Raw genomic sequence first — 15,410 nt, 5'->3', positions numbered from 1 at the left:
GAACGAACGAACCAGGGTAAATGAAGACAAAGTTAAAAAGAAAGAAAAGGCTGTTGCTGGCAGACAGCCTTCTGCTCCAATTTGAGGAGTATGCATTTTATGCTGTAAAGTGTGGCCAGTCATGGGAGGATTCAAAGCCAAGGAGAGATATGATCAAATCTGCACTTGGGAAAGCGCACCCTGGTGCACATCTGGGGGATAGGGGAATGGGAGGATGGGAGGATGGGGGATGCGAGTTTGGGGATGAGGCAGCTGAAGAACAGAGAGAGTCTTGTGATGGTGGAATCAGGACTTCGTTGTTCCTTCATTGTGTGGGCAGAAGAGGTGGAGGATTTTAGGCGCCCCCTGGTCTTGTTCCTGCTGCCCAAGTATAGCTGCTGGCTGGAGCAGGGGCCTCGAGACGCCGCTCAAGCCTCATGGGCAGATGGGTTGGACAAAACGTTGCCCCCGTTCTTCTTCCCAGACAGGCAGGGAATCCCCCTTCTTCCTTTTGGTGAATCAGCTGGAGAAGAAAACCGAGCAAGAGGTCGGCCAGCCTCAGCCCCGGGCCCTAGCAGGGCCTTAGGTACTGGAATGGAACTTCACCGAGGTCACCGCTCAAACGGCCACAACGAGCGAGCTGATTTAGATCTTCTGGGCCTGTTCCTTCCTTTTCTTTAAACGTCCCAGTCTAGCTTAGAGGAGGACCTGTTTTGTGTAAGGCTTGCCGGAGCAACCAGAACCTTTCCTGGGATACGGGCTTGCATGTGGCCTTTCCTTTCTTGTATGCTAGTGTCCAGTGTCGCCCACACGCTGACGGACTCCTGTTCTACACCGCCCCGATACCACTGAATAGGGAGTTTGGGAAGTTTATGTTGTTCCCCAGAAAACACTAGTGGCCTTGTTCTCAGGGTTAAATATCCTTAGAGCAGCCAGATCTGAAGAGGGACCCCAGAAAGATCCACGGGCATGTTCACAGACAATATGTTTGCAATTGATAATATAGGAAACACTTTCTAATATTTCAGGAAAACAAAACTTAAAAAAGAAAAAAAAAAACAGACAACGTGTAACTCCTAACATTCTTACCTTGCTACAGGACTGTTGGGAGGATAAGATAGCGTGGCCGCTATAAGCATTTAGCATAGAGCCTAGCATACAAGAGTCCTTCCATGACATTTGCTTCTCTCTCCCCAGCAGAGATGAGACTGCATAATCCAATATACAGTGGGGAAAATTTTCACTACTATATTAAGATGTTATTTGCAGTTAGGAATAATTAATACTGTAATCCCAGCACTCTGGGAGGCCGAGGTGGGAGGATCACAAGGTCAGGAGATTGAGACTCTCCTGGTTAACACGGTGAAACTCTGTCTCTACTAAAAATACAAAAAGTTAGCCGGGCATGATGGCGGGCGCCTGTAGTCACAGGTAATCTGGAGGCTGAGGCAGGAGAATCGCTTGAACCCAGGAGAACGGAGATTGCAGTGAGCTGAGATTGTGCCACTGCACTCCAGTCTGGGCAACAGAGTGAGACTGTGTCTCAAAAAGAAAAAAAAAAAAAAAAAAAAAGAATAAGACCTAGTATTTGCTAGCACAATCGGGTGACTGTAGTCAATAATATTTTGATTGTACATTTTAAAATAATTAAAAGAGTATGATTGGATTGTTTGTAACACAAAGGATAAATGCTTGAGGAGATGATTACCCCATTTACCCTGATGTGATTATTATGCATTGCATACCTGTACCAAAATATCTCAGATTTAAATACACAAATATTTAAGTACGTAAATACAGAGATACATAAATATATACACTTACTATGTACCCACAAAAGTTAAAAATAAAAATTGTTTTAAAAGATGTTATTCGCATGCATTAAGAAGATATTATTTAAATTTCTGACTTAAAAATTTTTCTTTCTTTTTCCTATGATAGTAGATAAATGGCAAGCAAAAAACGAGAAGTCCAGTTACAGGTGGGTCTGACATATCAACAATTCTTTATCTGGTGCACTGGTGCTTGAATACCCTTTACAGTGCCTTCCTCTTTGCAGGCAGTCATCAATAATCAAAGCCTGTGGGATGAGATGTTGCAGAACAAAGGCTTAACAGGTATAAGGGCTCCCCAGTTGTCTGGCCACCTGGGGTTTGACCTAGGGCACCTCCTGGCACCCTGCCCCTCTAGAGTGCCACTCCCCAATTTGATCAAGAAATCCTGCAGTGCCTTTGCCCTGGCCGTGGCTCCAAATTGGGATAACTGCTATCCTAGATTGGTAGACTAGTTATTTCATAAATATCATCATCTTCTAGTGATTGATGTTTACCAAGCCTGGTGTGGACCTTGCAAAGCAATGCAACCTTTATTCAGAAAATTGAAAAACGAGCTGAACGAAGATGAAATTCTGCATTTTGCTGTCGTAAGAATTTTGTTTTAATTAAACCACTATTTTCACGTTATATTAAGTGTTTAAGTATCCTCTAATACTTTTAAGTATTGTCTTAATTTAAACAACTTGTCATTTCTTCAAAATAGTCTTTACTTGGCAGTTTTACTATATATTTAATTCTACTGGATCTGAGAATGAACATGATTTTTATCCCATTCTTATAACATTGAGGCTATTTACCATGACTGTGAAAGTTAGAAAAGGGTAATAATGGATATGTCTATTGTTCTGTTTCCTTTCACCTGACCACATGTTCAGTGTGTGTCCTTTAGAATAAGGGCTGCAAAAGCTGTTTACTGGGTATCACTGAGTAATGCTCTGGCATTAACCCAGTTACCATATTTTCCAGCGGCAATGATATTCTTCCTCATTTATTTGCTACCTACTTGCAATAAGGGATTGAAATATTATAGCCAAACACATTTTACTTAATCGTACCGTTTATTCAATGTATTCACATAAAATGATCAACTAATTAGGATTTTGTGGTCCAACACGGTAGCTACTAGGCATAAGTGACTATGGAGCTCTTGAAATGTAGCTGGTCCAACTGAGGAACTGAATTTTTAATTTTAATGATTTAAATCTGAATTTTAAAACTGACACTCAATTGAGTTATTGTAAAACCTTTAAAATCTGTGATAACTTGAGTATGTGGATCTACTATTTAACTGTAAATTTTATTAAAGCTAATTAAGGATTAATTATTTCTGATTAACATTTAGCATATGAATTAAGATGTGTTCTTAAGTGTAAGAGACTCATTAAATTTTAAAGATTTAAGATGGAAAAAGAAAGTGAAATATGCCATTAATAATTTTATACATTGATTACATGTTGAAATGATAATCTTTTGGATGTATCGGGTTAAGTAAAATTTATTATCACATTATTTTCACCTTTTTTTGTTTTTAAATGTGGCTACTAGAGAATCTATATGTGTGGCTTACATAATATATTTATATTATATAGAAAAGCACCCAAACCAACTAGGCTTAAGATACAGGAGCAGGTAACAGATGATAACAGATCTTTACTCCTTATCTCTGAAATACGTAGTCCCTAATGCAGACATGCAACCACAACCCACTCATGTTCTCCCAGTTACAGGTCTTTCATGGCCCCGCTTTCAACCCAAACATTGGAATGGGTTTGCCTACTGACCTTGTATTTCACTATCCATCCCCTTCTTTAAATGCATTTTCCATAGGACTTATTTTCCTTAGTTCAAGATGATGAATAAGCAGTTTAAAGCCTAGACACTCACCTCTTATTATTTTTCTATTCAAGAAAGTAAGTGGCTGTCTACAGTAGTTAAATCCTGTTGTTCTGGTGAAGGAATTGACTTTTTTTTTTTTTTTGTCTTCTGAAATAAGGACTTTGTAAGGTTTTCGTTCCTTTAATTAAAAAAAGAAAAAGTCTTTACATAGATGTTATTTTTAGAGCAGTTTTAGGCTCATAGCAAAATTTACCAGAAAGTAAAGAGTTCTCATATATCCCCTATCCCCACACTCTCATAGCCTTTTCCACCATCAATCCCGTATCAGAGTGGTACATTGTTACAACGGATGAGCCTACACTGGCACATCATTATTTACCAAAATCCATAGTCTACATTAAAGTTCATTTTTGGTGTTGTATAGTTTAGGGACTTTAACAAATGTATAATGACATGTACTTATTATATTATGGCATCATATAGTATAGTTTCATTCCCTGCAAAATCCTCTGTAATCTGTTCATCTCTCCTTATCCCATAACCTCTGGCAATCACCAATCTTTTGACTACCTCCATAGTTTTGCCTTTTCCAGAATGTCATATAGTTAGAATCACATAGTGTAGAGCCTTTTCAGATTGGCTTCTTTTACTTAGTGATATGCTCCATGTATTTTAATGATTTGACAGCTCATTTCTTTTTAGCGTCAAATAGTACTTCATTATCTGGATGTGCCAGGGTTTACTTATCCTTTCACCTGCTGAAGAATATCTTGGTTGCTTCCAACTTTCAGCAGTTAGGAAAAGGCTGCTATAAACAGCCATGCTTAGGTTTTTGCATGAACATACATTTTCAGCTCATTTGGGTAAATACCCAGGAGCAAGATTGCTGGATCATGTGGTAATGATATGTTTTATTTTGTAAGAAACCACCAAATCTTCTTCCTAAGCAGTTGTACCATTTTGCATTCTTACCAACAATGAATGAGAGTTCCTGTTGCTCCACATCCTCACCAGCAGCCATTCTCTGGATTTTGGTCATCCTAATAGGTGTGTAGTGGAATCACATTGTAGTTTTAGTTTGCATTTCCCAAGATTATGTGATGTGGAGCATCTTTATATACACTTATTTGCCATCTGTATGTCTTCTTTGAGGAGGTGTCTGCTAAGGATTTTGGCTTATTTTTTAATTGGGTTGTTTGTTCTCTTATTGTTGAGTTTCAAGCATTCTGTGTATTTTGAATAACAGTCCTTTATCTGGTATTACTTTTGCAAATAGTTTGTCCCAGTCTGTGGCTTGTTTTTTCATTCTCTTGTCATTGTAGTTTTTTTAAAGACAAGATTCTGTAACAACCTGTTTCACTCTGAAGAATCAGAACCACCAGAAAGGAGCTAGGAAGTTATTCCAGACTCGATTCCTCACAAGGAAGAAAAATCAAGTTAGAAGAGCAGAGAATAGGGTCTAAAGGAGATTGCCACATGCAGTTGGAAAGGGGTTGATAGAAGTTAAAAGACAGTGTCACAGGTGTCTAACAGCTGACAGATAGATCACAGGAAATTGAGGATCAGGAAATTCTTGTGAATCCTGGCAGCTGGCATTAGGAAACTTTGTTCAAAAGTGGTAGGAGTAGACATTCACCTAGACTAGGAGTTCTGGATTCTGGTGACCTGCCCATAAAGGTGCAAGAAAATCGTATCTCCAAACCTCCATTGTGAGCAGTAATGGAGGGATGCCCTCTGCTGGACACGTTGTTTTCTGCTGTTAATCAACGAAGAGAGACACTCTGAACTTGAACATGTAGGTCCAAAATTAAAATGTATGAGGTTGATTACCTATTAAAATTACCCTGAGCTGAATGGTCAGTATACAATTTTTTTCTACTGTGTGCCTTTTTAAAAGAGGAACGTTAAATATTTTGTGTATATATATATATAGGCATATAAAAATTTAGTAAATGGTGTTTATTATAGTTACTATTATATTACTATTAAATTACTTAATCCTTAATAATTTATGTATTATAATATAAACATTGTAATTGTAATACCTGAATTACTTCTAAATACAGTTGACCCTCAGCAATGCTGGAGTTAGGGGTGCTAACCCCCCTGTGAAGTAAAAAATTCATGTATGACTTTTGACTCCACCGAAACTTAACTACTAATAACCTACTGTTGACTGGAAACCTTATGGGTAATATAAACAGTCGATTAACATATATTCTGTATGTTATGTGTACTATATACTATATTCTTACAATAAAGTAAGCTAGAGAAAAGAAAATAGTATTAAGAAAATTATAAGGAAAACCAAATATATTTACTATGCCTTAAGTGGAAGTGGATTGCCATAAAAGTCTTCATCCTCATCATCTTAACATTGAGTAGGTTGAGGAGCAGAAGGAAGAGGAGTTGGTCTTGATGTCTCAGGGGTGGCAGAAGCAGAAAAGGTGGAGGAAGTGGAAGGGGAGGCAGGAGAAGCAGGCATAGTGGATGTAATTTTATGAAAATACATGGTAATTTCTGTCTGACATTTTTGCTTTTTCATTTCTCTAAAAACGTTTCTATATGGTACCAATCCTTCTTTCACCATTTGCTTTGGTTTCAGTGCCCATATCATCGAAGGGTCCATGTCATAAATGAAGTCAAAAGCAGTCTTGAATAACTGGAATTCTTCTGCCAGATGTTCTAGTGTCAGTTTGTTTTCTGGCACTGGCTCTTCCACATCTTCTCCCTCATCATCTGGCACTGGTTTAGAGGCACTCATCTCTATCAATTTGTCTTCTGTTAATTCCTCTGGTGTGGTGTCTCTCAGCTCTTGGATTTCTCCAACATCCATATCTTGAAACCTTTCACCCCCCACCTTTTGGCCATATACGCAATCTCTTTTATGACTTCCTTAATTGGCTCTGTCATAAATCCCATGAAGTCATGCACAACATCTGGACACAATTTTCTCCAGTAGGAATTTATTAATTTGTGCTTGGTAGCTTTTGCAAGTTTTTCTGTAACAATGATAGCATCTTCAATGGTGCAATTCTTCCAGACTTTCATGATGTTCTATCAGGGTTCTCTTCCATAGCACTGACATTTTTTTCCATAGAGGACCACATGTAATGAGCCTTCCAGGTCCTTATGAGCCCCTGATCTAGAGGCTGAATTATAGATGTTGTGTTTGGGGGCGAGCAGACCATTTTGACACCATTGGTGTTGACCTCATGGGATTCTTGGTGACCAGGGGCATTGTCCAAAATCAAAGAACTTTAAAAACAGTCTCTCACTGGCACGGTACTTCCTGACACCATGGACAAATCACTGATGGAACCAATCCAGAAAAAAAGATTCTCATTGTCCAGGATTTCTGTTGTACAACTGAAAGACTGGCAGCTGGTGTTATCTTTTCTCTTCAAGGATTGGGGGTTAGCAGTTTTACTGAGAAAGACAGCCCTGATCATAAACCCGACTGCGACTGCATAAAACAGTTGAGTTAGCCTATCTCTTCTTCCTTAAGTCTTGGTGCTCACTTCTCTTCCTTACTAAATAACGACCTTTGTGGCATTCCCCTCCCCCCACCAAAACTCAAGTTTAGGGCACTTTCACCTGCATTAAAAACCTGTTCGGGTAGACATCTTTTCCTCTTAATTATTTTCTTAAAGGCATCTGGAAACTTTTCTGCTGTCTCTTGGTCAGCAGCAACTGCTTCTCCTGATATGTTAATATTTTTTAGCCTTTTCAAAAATTATCAAACCATCCTTTGCAGGCATTAAATTCTCCATCTTTAGGTCCTTCACTTCCTTTTGCTTTAAGTTGCCATATGATGACTTTTCTTTTTTTGGAATCGTATTAGAGTCTATATGCATGCCTGTCTTATAGTAATCCTGCCCCTGCATAAAAGCTGCATTTTCAATGTAAGATAAAAAGATATTTCAAAAAAAAGTGCAAGATTTATATGCCTACTGACATAGCTGCAGTGATGGCTTCATGAACTTCTTTTAAAAGAAAAAAACAATTACTCTTAGACTGGATTCTTTTATCTTGAAATGGTGTGCAACCGCAGCCGCAGACCTCAATCTAGGGTACCTATCAGGCAAGTCAGCTCTTTCTTGTAATGTCATGATTTTTCTCAGCTTTTCAGGAGCACTTCCAACATCCCTAGTAGCACTTTGTCTGGATCCCAAGGTGTTAGTCAAGGTTTATGGCATTGCACTAAACACAATGAAAATCCCACTTTGAAAAGCATTGCCTTAGATTACAAAAACCAACTGCTACAAACTGAATGTTTGCTATCAAATTTCATATATTAAAATCATAATCCCCAATGTGATGATATTTGGAGATGGGGACTTTAGAAGGTAATTAGAATAAGATCAAAGCCTTTATTTAAATAAGGGAAGAGACATGTGATTTCTTCCAGGTGAGGACATTAATGGAGAAGAAGGCCTTCACTTCTGGCACCCAGACTGTGTTGGCACCCTAATCTGGGACTTCCAGCCTCCAGAACTATGAGAAATAAATGTTTGTTTTTCAGTCACCCAGTCAACAGCAATTTGCTATTGCAGTCCAAACTGATTAAGACACCAACTCTTACAGAAGACCCTACCAAACGATCTCATTCTGGCAGCTGGACCAATGGATACTACGTTAATATGGAAGAAGACACTATTATTGAATGTATAGTTGTTCATAATTAATTTGGAACAACTTGAAATTTATGAGAAAATATTTAGAAGATTACAGACATAAAATTCAAAATCTTTAAAAGTTGACTACTAATTTATTCAAGGAATGTTTAGTAAGCCTCTTTTAATGTATGACCCTATGACTGACAGAGGGAGATGAGATACAAACGTGGATAGGAAACATACTCTATCTGTGCACACAATTCTCCTTCTAACAGAGCATGTGAAGCAGGCCCACAGGTGCCTGTAGCAGAATATGGAAAGGGACATAGCTGCCTTGGGATAGGGAGAGTAACATGTTGTGCAGAACAAGAGATGATTTACAGCAAAAGGATGTGAGACAGAATTAGAGGAAGGATAGCTGAACAGGGACAGTAAAAGAAGGGCAGGACCAGGGAGGAAAAGATGAGTAAATAAGTTTGGCTAAAGGTTGGTTAATGTAAAGGGAAATGGTGAGGAAAGCTTAAGGCCAAATGATGTAAGGCTTGAATCGCCAGTATGTGCAGTTTGATCCCTAAAACCACTAGGGCATACACAATGTTGCAGTAAACATAAAAATTATATGTATCTCTGCATTGTTTCAACATAGTGTATCAAATTACTTGAATATACTTTTATTTATTGTTATATGAAATATTTACTTTTTCAGGCAGAAGCTGACAACATTGTAACTTTGCAGCCATTTAGAGATAAATGTGAACCTGTTTTTCTCTTTAGTGTTGTAAGTATATTGACTTTCTCAATTGCATTATCAGATTCCAGTTTGCAGTTAAGAACAAGTAACATTGTAAAATTACCATGAAATTGTTTGCCAATGACAGTAATTATACAATGTTTGCCTTATCTTTTCTTGACTATTTATAAATTTTGTAATTTGGCCGCTAGGAGCTTATAATGGATTGAAGGGATTAGATGATGACACACTGGGTTGATCAGGGAAAGGAAAAGTAATATGGTGTTTACCTTTACAAAGGAAATGATTGGAGATTTGCACAATAAATTATTTACAGGAGTAACAACTTGGAAATTTCTTAGATACCTAGCAGCAGAGAATTGGTTATAAACATTCATGCATATCCAGACAAGGGAGCATCTGTATATCAGTCTTTTGTAATACATATTACTCTTATCTCTATATTTACAAAGAAGAAAGCAAGTGGATTCACCAAAATGTTATCATAGTCTTCTCTGTGTGAGGAACAGGTGACTAATTTGAGTTTTATTATTCATACTATTCTATATTGTCCACATATTCTGTGATGAATACACAACTTTAATAATCAGACAGGGGCCAGGCATAGTGGCTAACGCGTGTCATCTCAGCACTTTGGGATGCTGAGGTGGGAGGATTGCTTGAGCCCAGGAATTCAAGATCAACCTGGCCAACATAGGGAGACCACAGCTCTATTTTTAAAAATAAGTAATAATAAAATAAGTATAAAATATAAATGAATAATTAGAAAGATATAAAAAGTGCTATTTTCTAAAAGCAGAGTGTACAGTTAGTGCTAAATTGTGTGACACAGAGTATAGCTGCTCCAGAGTTCGAGAATTGGGACAGAAGAAAGCCTTCACGGAGGAGATAGATAGGACTTGGACTGTTCCTCCACTGTGGCATATTTATTTTTGATATTAGAAATACTCATTAAAAAACACATCTTGGATATAGCTTTTTTCTGCTATTAAACAATACCCTTGCAACCCTTTCAAAGAGTTGAATTGCTGGGTTAAAGATAAAAAAATGCATTGAATGGTAAAAAATGCATTGTAGATGTCCTCTAAATTGGATGTTTAGAATTCAATGATTTAGGTGAGGGGTGAGCCAACGTTGTTTTTGTTGTTGTCTGTTTTGTTTTGTTTTTTGTAAAGGGCCAGAGAGTGAATATTTTCAGCATGATTAAAATACAGTCTCTGGACTGGGCTGAGGTTTGCTGACTCCTAAACTAGATGTCATTACACTCATGAGGGGACCAGAATGAATAACAACACAGAGGCAGAATGGGTTTCGGGGGCTCATGGAACAATGAGGAGGCTTTAGCTGCATGTAGTGGGTAGGAGCATGGGACTGAGGAGAAAAGATTGAGCAGGTGGGTCACATTGTAGAGTCTGGAGCTCTGGGATAGTTCATAATATATTTTGGGTATTTGTTTCCTCCAAATCTCATGCAGAAATGTGACTTCCAACGTTGGAGGTGGGGCCTAGTGGGAGGTGTTTGGCTCACTGAGGCGGACGCCTCATAAATGACTTGGTGCCCTCCCTGCAGTAATGAGTGAGTTCTCCCTCTATTAGTTCATGCAGGAGCTGGTTATTTAAAGAGCTTAGCACTGTCTCACCTTTCTCTTGCTCCCTCTCTCTCCATATGACATGCTATCTCCTTTTCCCTTCCTCCATGAGAACAAGCTTCCTGAGGCCTTACCAGAAGCAGATGCTGGTGCCATGTTTGTACAGTCTGCAAAAGTTTGAGCCAAATAAACTTTTTTTCACAAAGTTCCCAGGTTCATGTACTCCTTGATAACAACGCAAAACAGACTAATCGGGCCATCACCCCGACAGCTAGTCCAGTCTGACCAGTAGACCCAGCCCCACTCTCCTTAAGTGGATCATCCAATCCATGTTCTCTAATCCCTGCAAGCAGTGCCCAGAGTTTAAGTCCACCCTCCTTTGTAGCCATGTTTCATCCATCTTTCTAATGCTTCTTTGTCACACCCAGTTCTCCAACTCTTCCCCTGCCTCCCAAACCTTTCCACTCTATGACATCTGGAATTAAAATGACTTCCTAAGATTTTTGACCATGGCTTTGAGCTTTTGTCTTACTTCCTTGGCTTGCCTTAATTCTACCTTCTTCCTTTGGACACTCTCTCCACAGCCCAGAAGTGATAACTGTTTATTTCAAAATGTGGAATACAGTTGGTATTTCCCTTACTTCTTAGTTCTTCAATAACCTTCTTTTCTTTGTTATTACTAGAGGTCTGTTTCACATGACTAAATCTCCTGTTCCCCTATCTCACTCTTGTCATTTGCTGACCTTCAAATCAGGTCTATTGATGACTGAAGTCTTTGGCATGTGGTTCAAAGTCTACTCTCAAGCCTGAGTCCTGCCATCACCTTGAGGACTTTAGTATCCACATTGACAACCCACCCAATAACCTGGCCTTTCAATTCTTGACCTCCTGGCTGCTAATAAACTTTTCTCCCAATAAACTTCATCCAATCACTTCTACAATCATGTCTCAGACTGCCCATTGCTCCACATTCATAATCATTAATTTAAGAATAGAATTCTGTAATCACAAAAACACCATCAAGCCCAATGCTCATTTTATTCAGATATTCCCTTAATGTCCCTTTGTACGGGTCAGCATTTTTAGCTGACAACAGATTCATTCCAGCTAGTCTCAGCAGAAGCCTTCCTCAAGAGATATTAGATAGTTCACAGAATTGTTGAAAGATACTTTTTAGTTGGAAAGAGTAACTAGAGTTTCAGATTTCATTTAAACCTTATTCAACTGGATCCTTCTCATTGGCTTTTGAATATGATTAAGTCTTTTCAATTTAAAAAATATATAATACTTCTTTCTGATAGCATATCCCTCTCTAGCCTTCATCATTTTCTTGTCTTCACCTCATAGCTAAATGGGTCAGGAGACTTTTCATAGTTAATTTTACTTATTTTCTTTCCATCCCATTAACTCCTTAATCCATTTGACCTGAGTTCTGATTATTCCATCAAAATTGCTGTTGCTAATGTATTCAAGTACCAGCCTGTGCTAAGTACAATGGATATTGTTAGGTAGTCATCATTTGTACCTCTTAAATGGATTGAATATGGTGACCATGCTCTCCTTTTTAAAATATTTGCTTCTTTTGGCTTATGTGACTTGGTTTTTCTTTCACCTTCCTGGATGCCACTTCCCTCTGTCCCTTTGAGAAATTCACCCTTCTTTATTCCATGATTAAATATTGACTTTATCAGGCAATACACTCTCCTTTGAAAATTTTGTCTATGCACAGTTTCAATCATCACCATATGTATATCAATAAATCACATTTACATCTTCAACTGAATCCTATGCTTTCCACTCATCTTTCCAGTTGGTGTCTTGGCGTCTCCTATTGGCGTTCTCAAAAAGCATCTCACAGCAAACTCATTCAATACCAGGTCTTCCTCCCCACAAAACACAGTTCTTTTCTATTGTCTCAGAATTTGGCATATAACATGATAATTTATAATTTATCCAGTTTTCAAGTGAGAAACAGAAGAGTCACCTTGGTGACATCTCTTTACATCACATTCTATCCAAGTCATACCTTGGACCTGTCAATTTTACTGCCCAAGTTTCTGTCACACTCATCTACCTATTTCCATCCTTTCCATCTCCACCACCATCATTTCTCCACCTCCACCTCTAGTGTGATTCCTAACTTGTCTGCAAATATTTTCTTTTGCACCCCCCAGCATTTTTTTTCCACACAGTAGGTGAAATAATTTTTACAAACAATTTTAATAGTGGCCATGGCCTCTGCTTAAACATTCTGACTGCACTTAGGATAAAGACTGAATCTCTGGCCCACCACACTGTGCACAGTGTGGCACAGCACCCTGGGTGCTGGGTTTCAACTCACACCAGGCTCCCCCTCACTTCGTCACCTGGCCTCATCACTTGCCATCTTTCCTTCCAGCTTTAGAACCCTTGTATCTGTTATTCCTTTTGCTCTTCCTTCTCCTTTTTGTCCAATTAGCTCTTACCCATCTTTCATATTTTAAACCAAGAATCACTTCCTGACATTGAGAAGTACCTTCCCTGATCTCTTTGACCAAAACCCATCCTTATAGGTGCTCCAAGGGCTTTGCACCACTCTTGGTGGCACCTACTAAAGTTGCTGTTTCATGTGTTTGTGTTTACTAGGGCTTTTTAAATTTTTTTAATCTAATTAGGTCGGGTCCCAGATCTATTATTTTATACCATTATGCCTGGTACAGCACCAGTAAACAGACGCTTAGTAAACAGGTATTGAAAGGTGAGTGTAAGGGGCATGGTGTCAGAAATAACTAGGGAGGATGTCATTGGGAGGCCTATACAGAATTGTTCAACTTTAAAGCAAGGATGCCTCAGGAGAGATTGCATCAGGTGAGAGCTCCTGCAGGGGGATGATTTGCTGCAAGGTGCTGGAGGACATGCAAATTGGAGGTAGAACTCAAAGAGCTGAGTTTATCAACTCAAGAACATTCACATTATTAAGACCTTACTATAAAATGGTTAATTACCATAGCTCAAAGAGGATTCATGAGGATGAGACTAGGGTAGAAGGGAGGGATGACTTAGTCTAGTTTAAGTGTTACTTCTTGATGTGTTCTGCAATGAAAGTTCCCCTCCTGTTTTCATTTCCCTTATAGAATGGCAAAATTATCGCAAAGATTCAGGGTGCAAATGCACCACTTGTTAATAAAAAAGTTATTAAATTGATCAATGAGGAGAGAAAAATTGCAGCAGGTGAAATGGCTCGACCTCAGGTAATACTTTGGATTAACAACAGTTTGAAGACAAGCTTATCATTTAGAGTGAAATAGAACAAAATGCACTACTGGAGCTAGGTACCTCTAAAGGCTTTGAGTACTTTATGTCTTTTAATTTTTAAAAAGTACTTTACCTTTTATTTGATGTTTTCCTAAATTATTTAACCTAATTTTGTAACTGTCTAGGTGTGTAAATGGTGCAACCTTTCTGGGAGGCATTTTGGCAATGCATGTGTATATATATTTATATACATAAAAATGAAACCTTTCGGGTAGTTCACAGAATCACAGAAGCATATTCATGGCTTCCCTGTAAGTTAGGAACCTGTGTCCTTCTGGTATTTTGCTCTTTAATAGGATATTGACTATTGGTTTAGAAAGATTTTGTTTAAGTTAAGGAAATATTCTTTTGTTCCAAATTTGCTGATAGTAATGGTCAAGAATAGATCTTCACACTTATCAAATGCTCCTTTGATCATTAACATGATAATCATATGTTTACAGTTTTCTTATTTATTAATTTCTGATTTGTTCTTATTTTATCTCCCATGCTCTTATTAAATTTTAAGGTTTGACTGGGTGCGGTAGCTCATGCCTAGAATCCCAGTACTTTGGGAGGCCGAGGTGGGTGGATCACTTGAGGTCAGGAGATCGAGACCAGCCTGGCCAACATGGTGAAACCCCGTCTCTACTAAAAATACAAAAATTAGCCTGGCATGGTGGCGGGTGCCTGTAATCGCAGCTATTCGGGAGACTGAGGCAGGAGAATTGCTTGAACCCAGGAGGCAGAGATTGCAGTGAGCCAAAATAGCACCACTGTGCTCCAGCTTGGGCGACAGAGCAAGATTCCTACTCAAAAAATAAATAAATAAAAAATAAAAAATTTAAGGTTTGCTACCCTTTTCATACTGCACATATGCATTATTCCTGCCCCTTCCATTTGAAAACATCCCTTATTTTATTTCAGTGGAAAGCTGGAGACAGTAATGTCAGATAAGTTCAGGAACTCTTCCACTTTACTTTCTATTTAGTAAATTATAAATATTTACTAGACACAAAATTTCTAAAAACCCACTCACTATCATTTTAAAACATAACTGTGTTCTCTTTGCATTGTATTTCTTTTTCATAGCATCCTGAAATTCCATTAGTAGACTCAGATTCAGAAGTTAGTGAGGAATCACCATATGAAAGTGTTCGTAAGTAAATTTACTTCAAAGTAATCCAAGGGTTTTCTGTACATGGGTGGTCATCAGAGCATCACTTGTTCCAGCTAAACACTGGTAACAAAATCCATGTTTATTAATGAGGAATTGTTCAGATAAATGATGATTTTGTGCCTTGCAAGACTCAGCTATTAAAAAGCACCCTCTTTTCCTCACTTGCCTTACCTTTGGTTCTGGGCCTGGAGCCTTTCAGAGGTTACCCAGGACAATGGATTCCTGTCTCCTGTTACTAATCTGGACAGCAGCTTCCTACTTCATCCTTTACCATCTTCCAAAAATGTGTGATGATAATTTCTTCCTTGATGACCCATACTCTTGGTTTACTTTGCAGTTAACAATTTCA

The 15,410-nt window shown here is 38.4% G+C and overlaps 1 protein-coding gene across 1 annotated transcript in view; it reads left to right on the top strand.

Annotated features, from left to right (window-relative positions):
• Positions 1-227: 227 nt before the first annotated feature.
• The window catches only part of NME8 (NME/NM23 family member 8), a 63,435-nt gene continuing 48,252 nt past the window's right edge, over positions 228-15,410 (top strand). The window contains exons 1-8 of the mRNA XM_011972852.1: positions 228-368; positions 464-696; positions 1,921-1,960; positions 2,039-2,096; positions 2,295-2,401; positions 8,976-9,047; positions 13,722-13,838; positions 14,974-15,040. Coding sequence (XP_011828242.1) covers positions 1,928-1,960; positions 2,039-2,096; positions 2,295-2,401; positions 8,976-9,047; positions 13,722-13,838; positions 14,974-15,040 — 454 coding nt within the window. The 5' untranslated portion in view covers positions 228-368; positions 464-696; positions 1,921-1,927. The remainder of the gene's footprint in view (positions 369-463; positions 697-1,920; positions 1,961-2,038; positions 2,097-2,294; positions 2,402-8,975; positions 9,048-13,721; positions 13,839-14,973; positions 15,041-15,410) is intronic.

Source organism: Mandrillus leucophaeus, unplaced genomic scaffold (assembly GCF_000951045.1).
Source record: "Mandrillus leucophaeus isolate KB7577 unplaced genomic scaffold, Mleu.le_1.0 Scaffold100, whole genome shotgun sequence".
Lineage (NCBI taxonomy): Eukaryota > Metazoa > Chordata > Mammalia > Primates > Cercopithecidae > Mandrillus > Mandrillus leucophaeus.
Note: the sequence above shows the minus strand (reverse complement) of the source record. Positions and strands in the feature narration are given on the sequence as shown.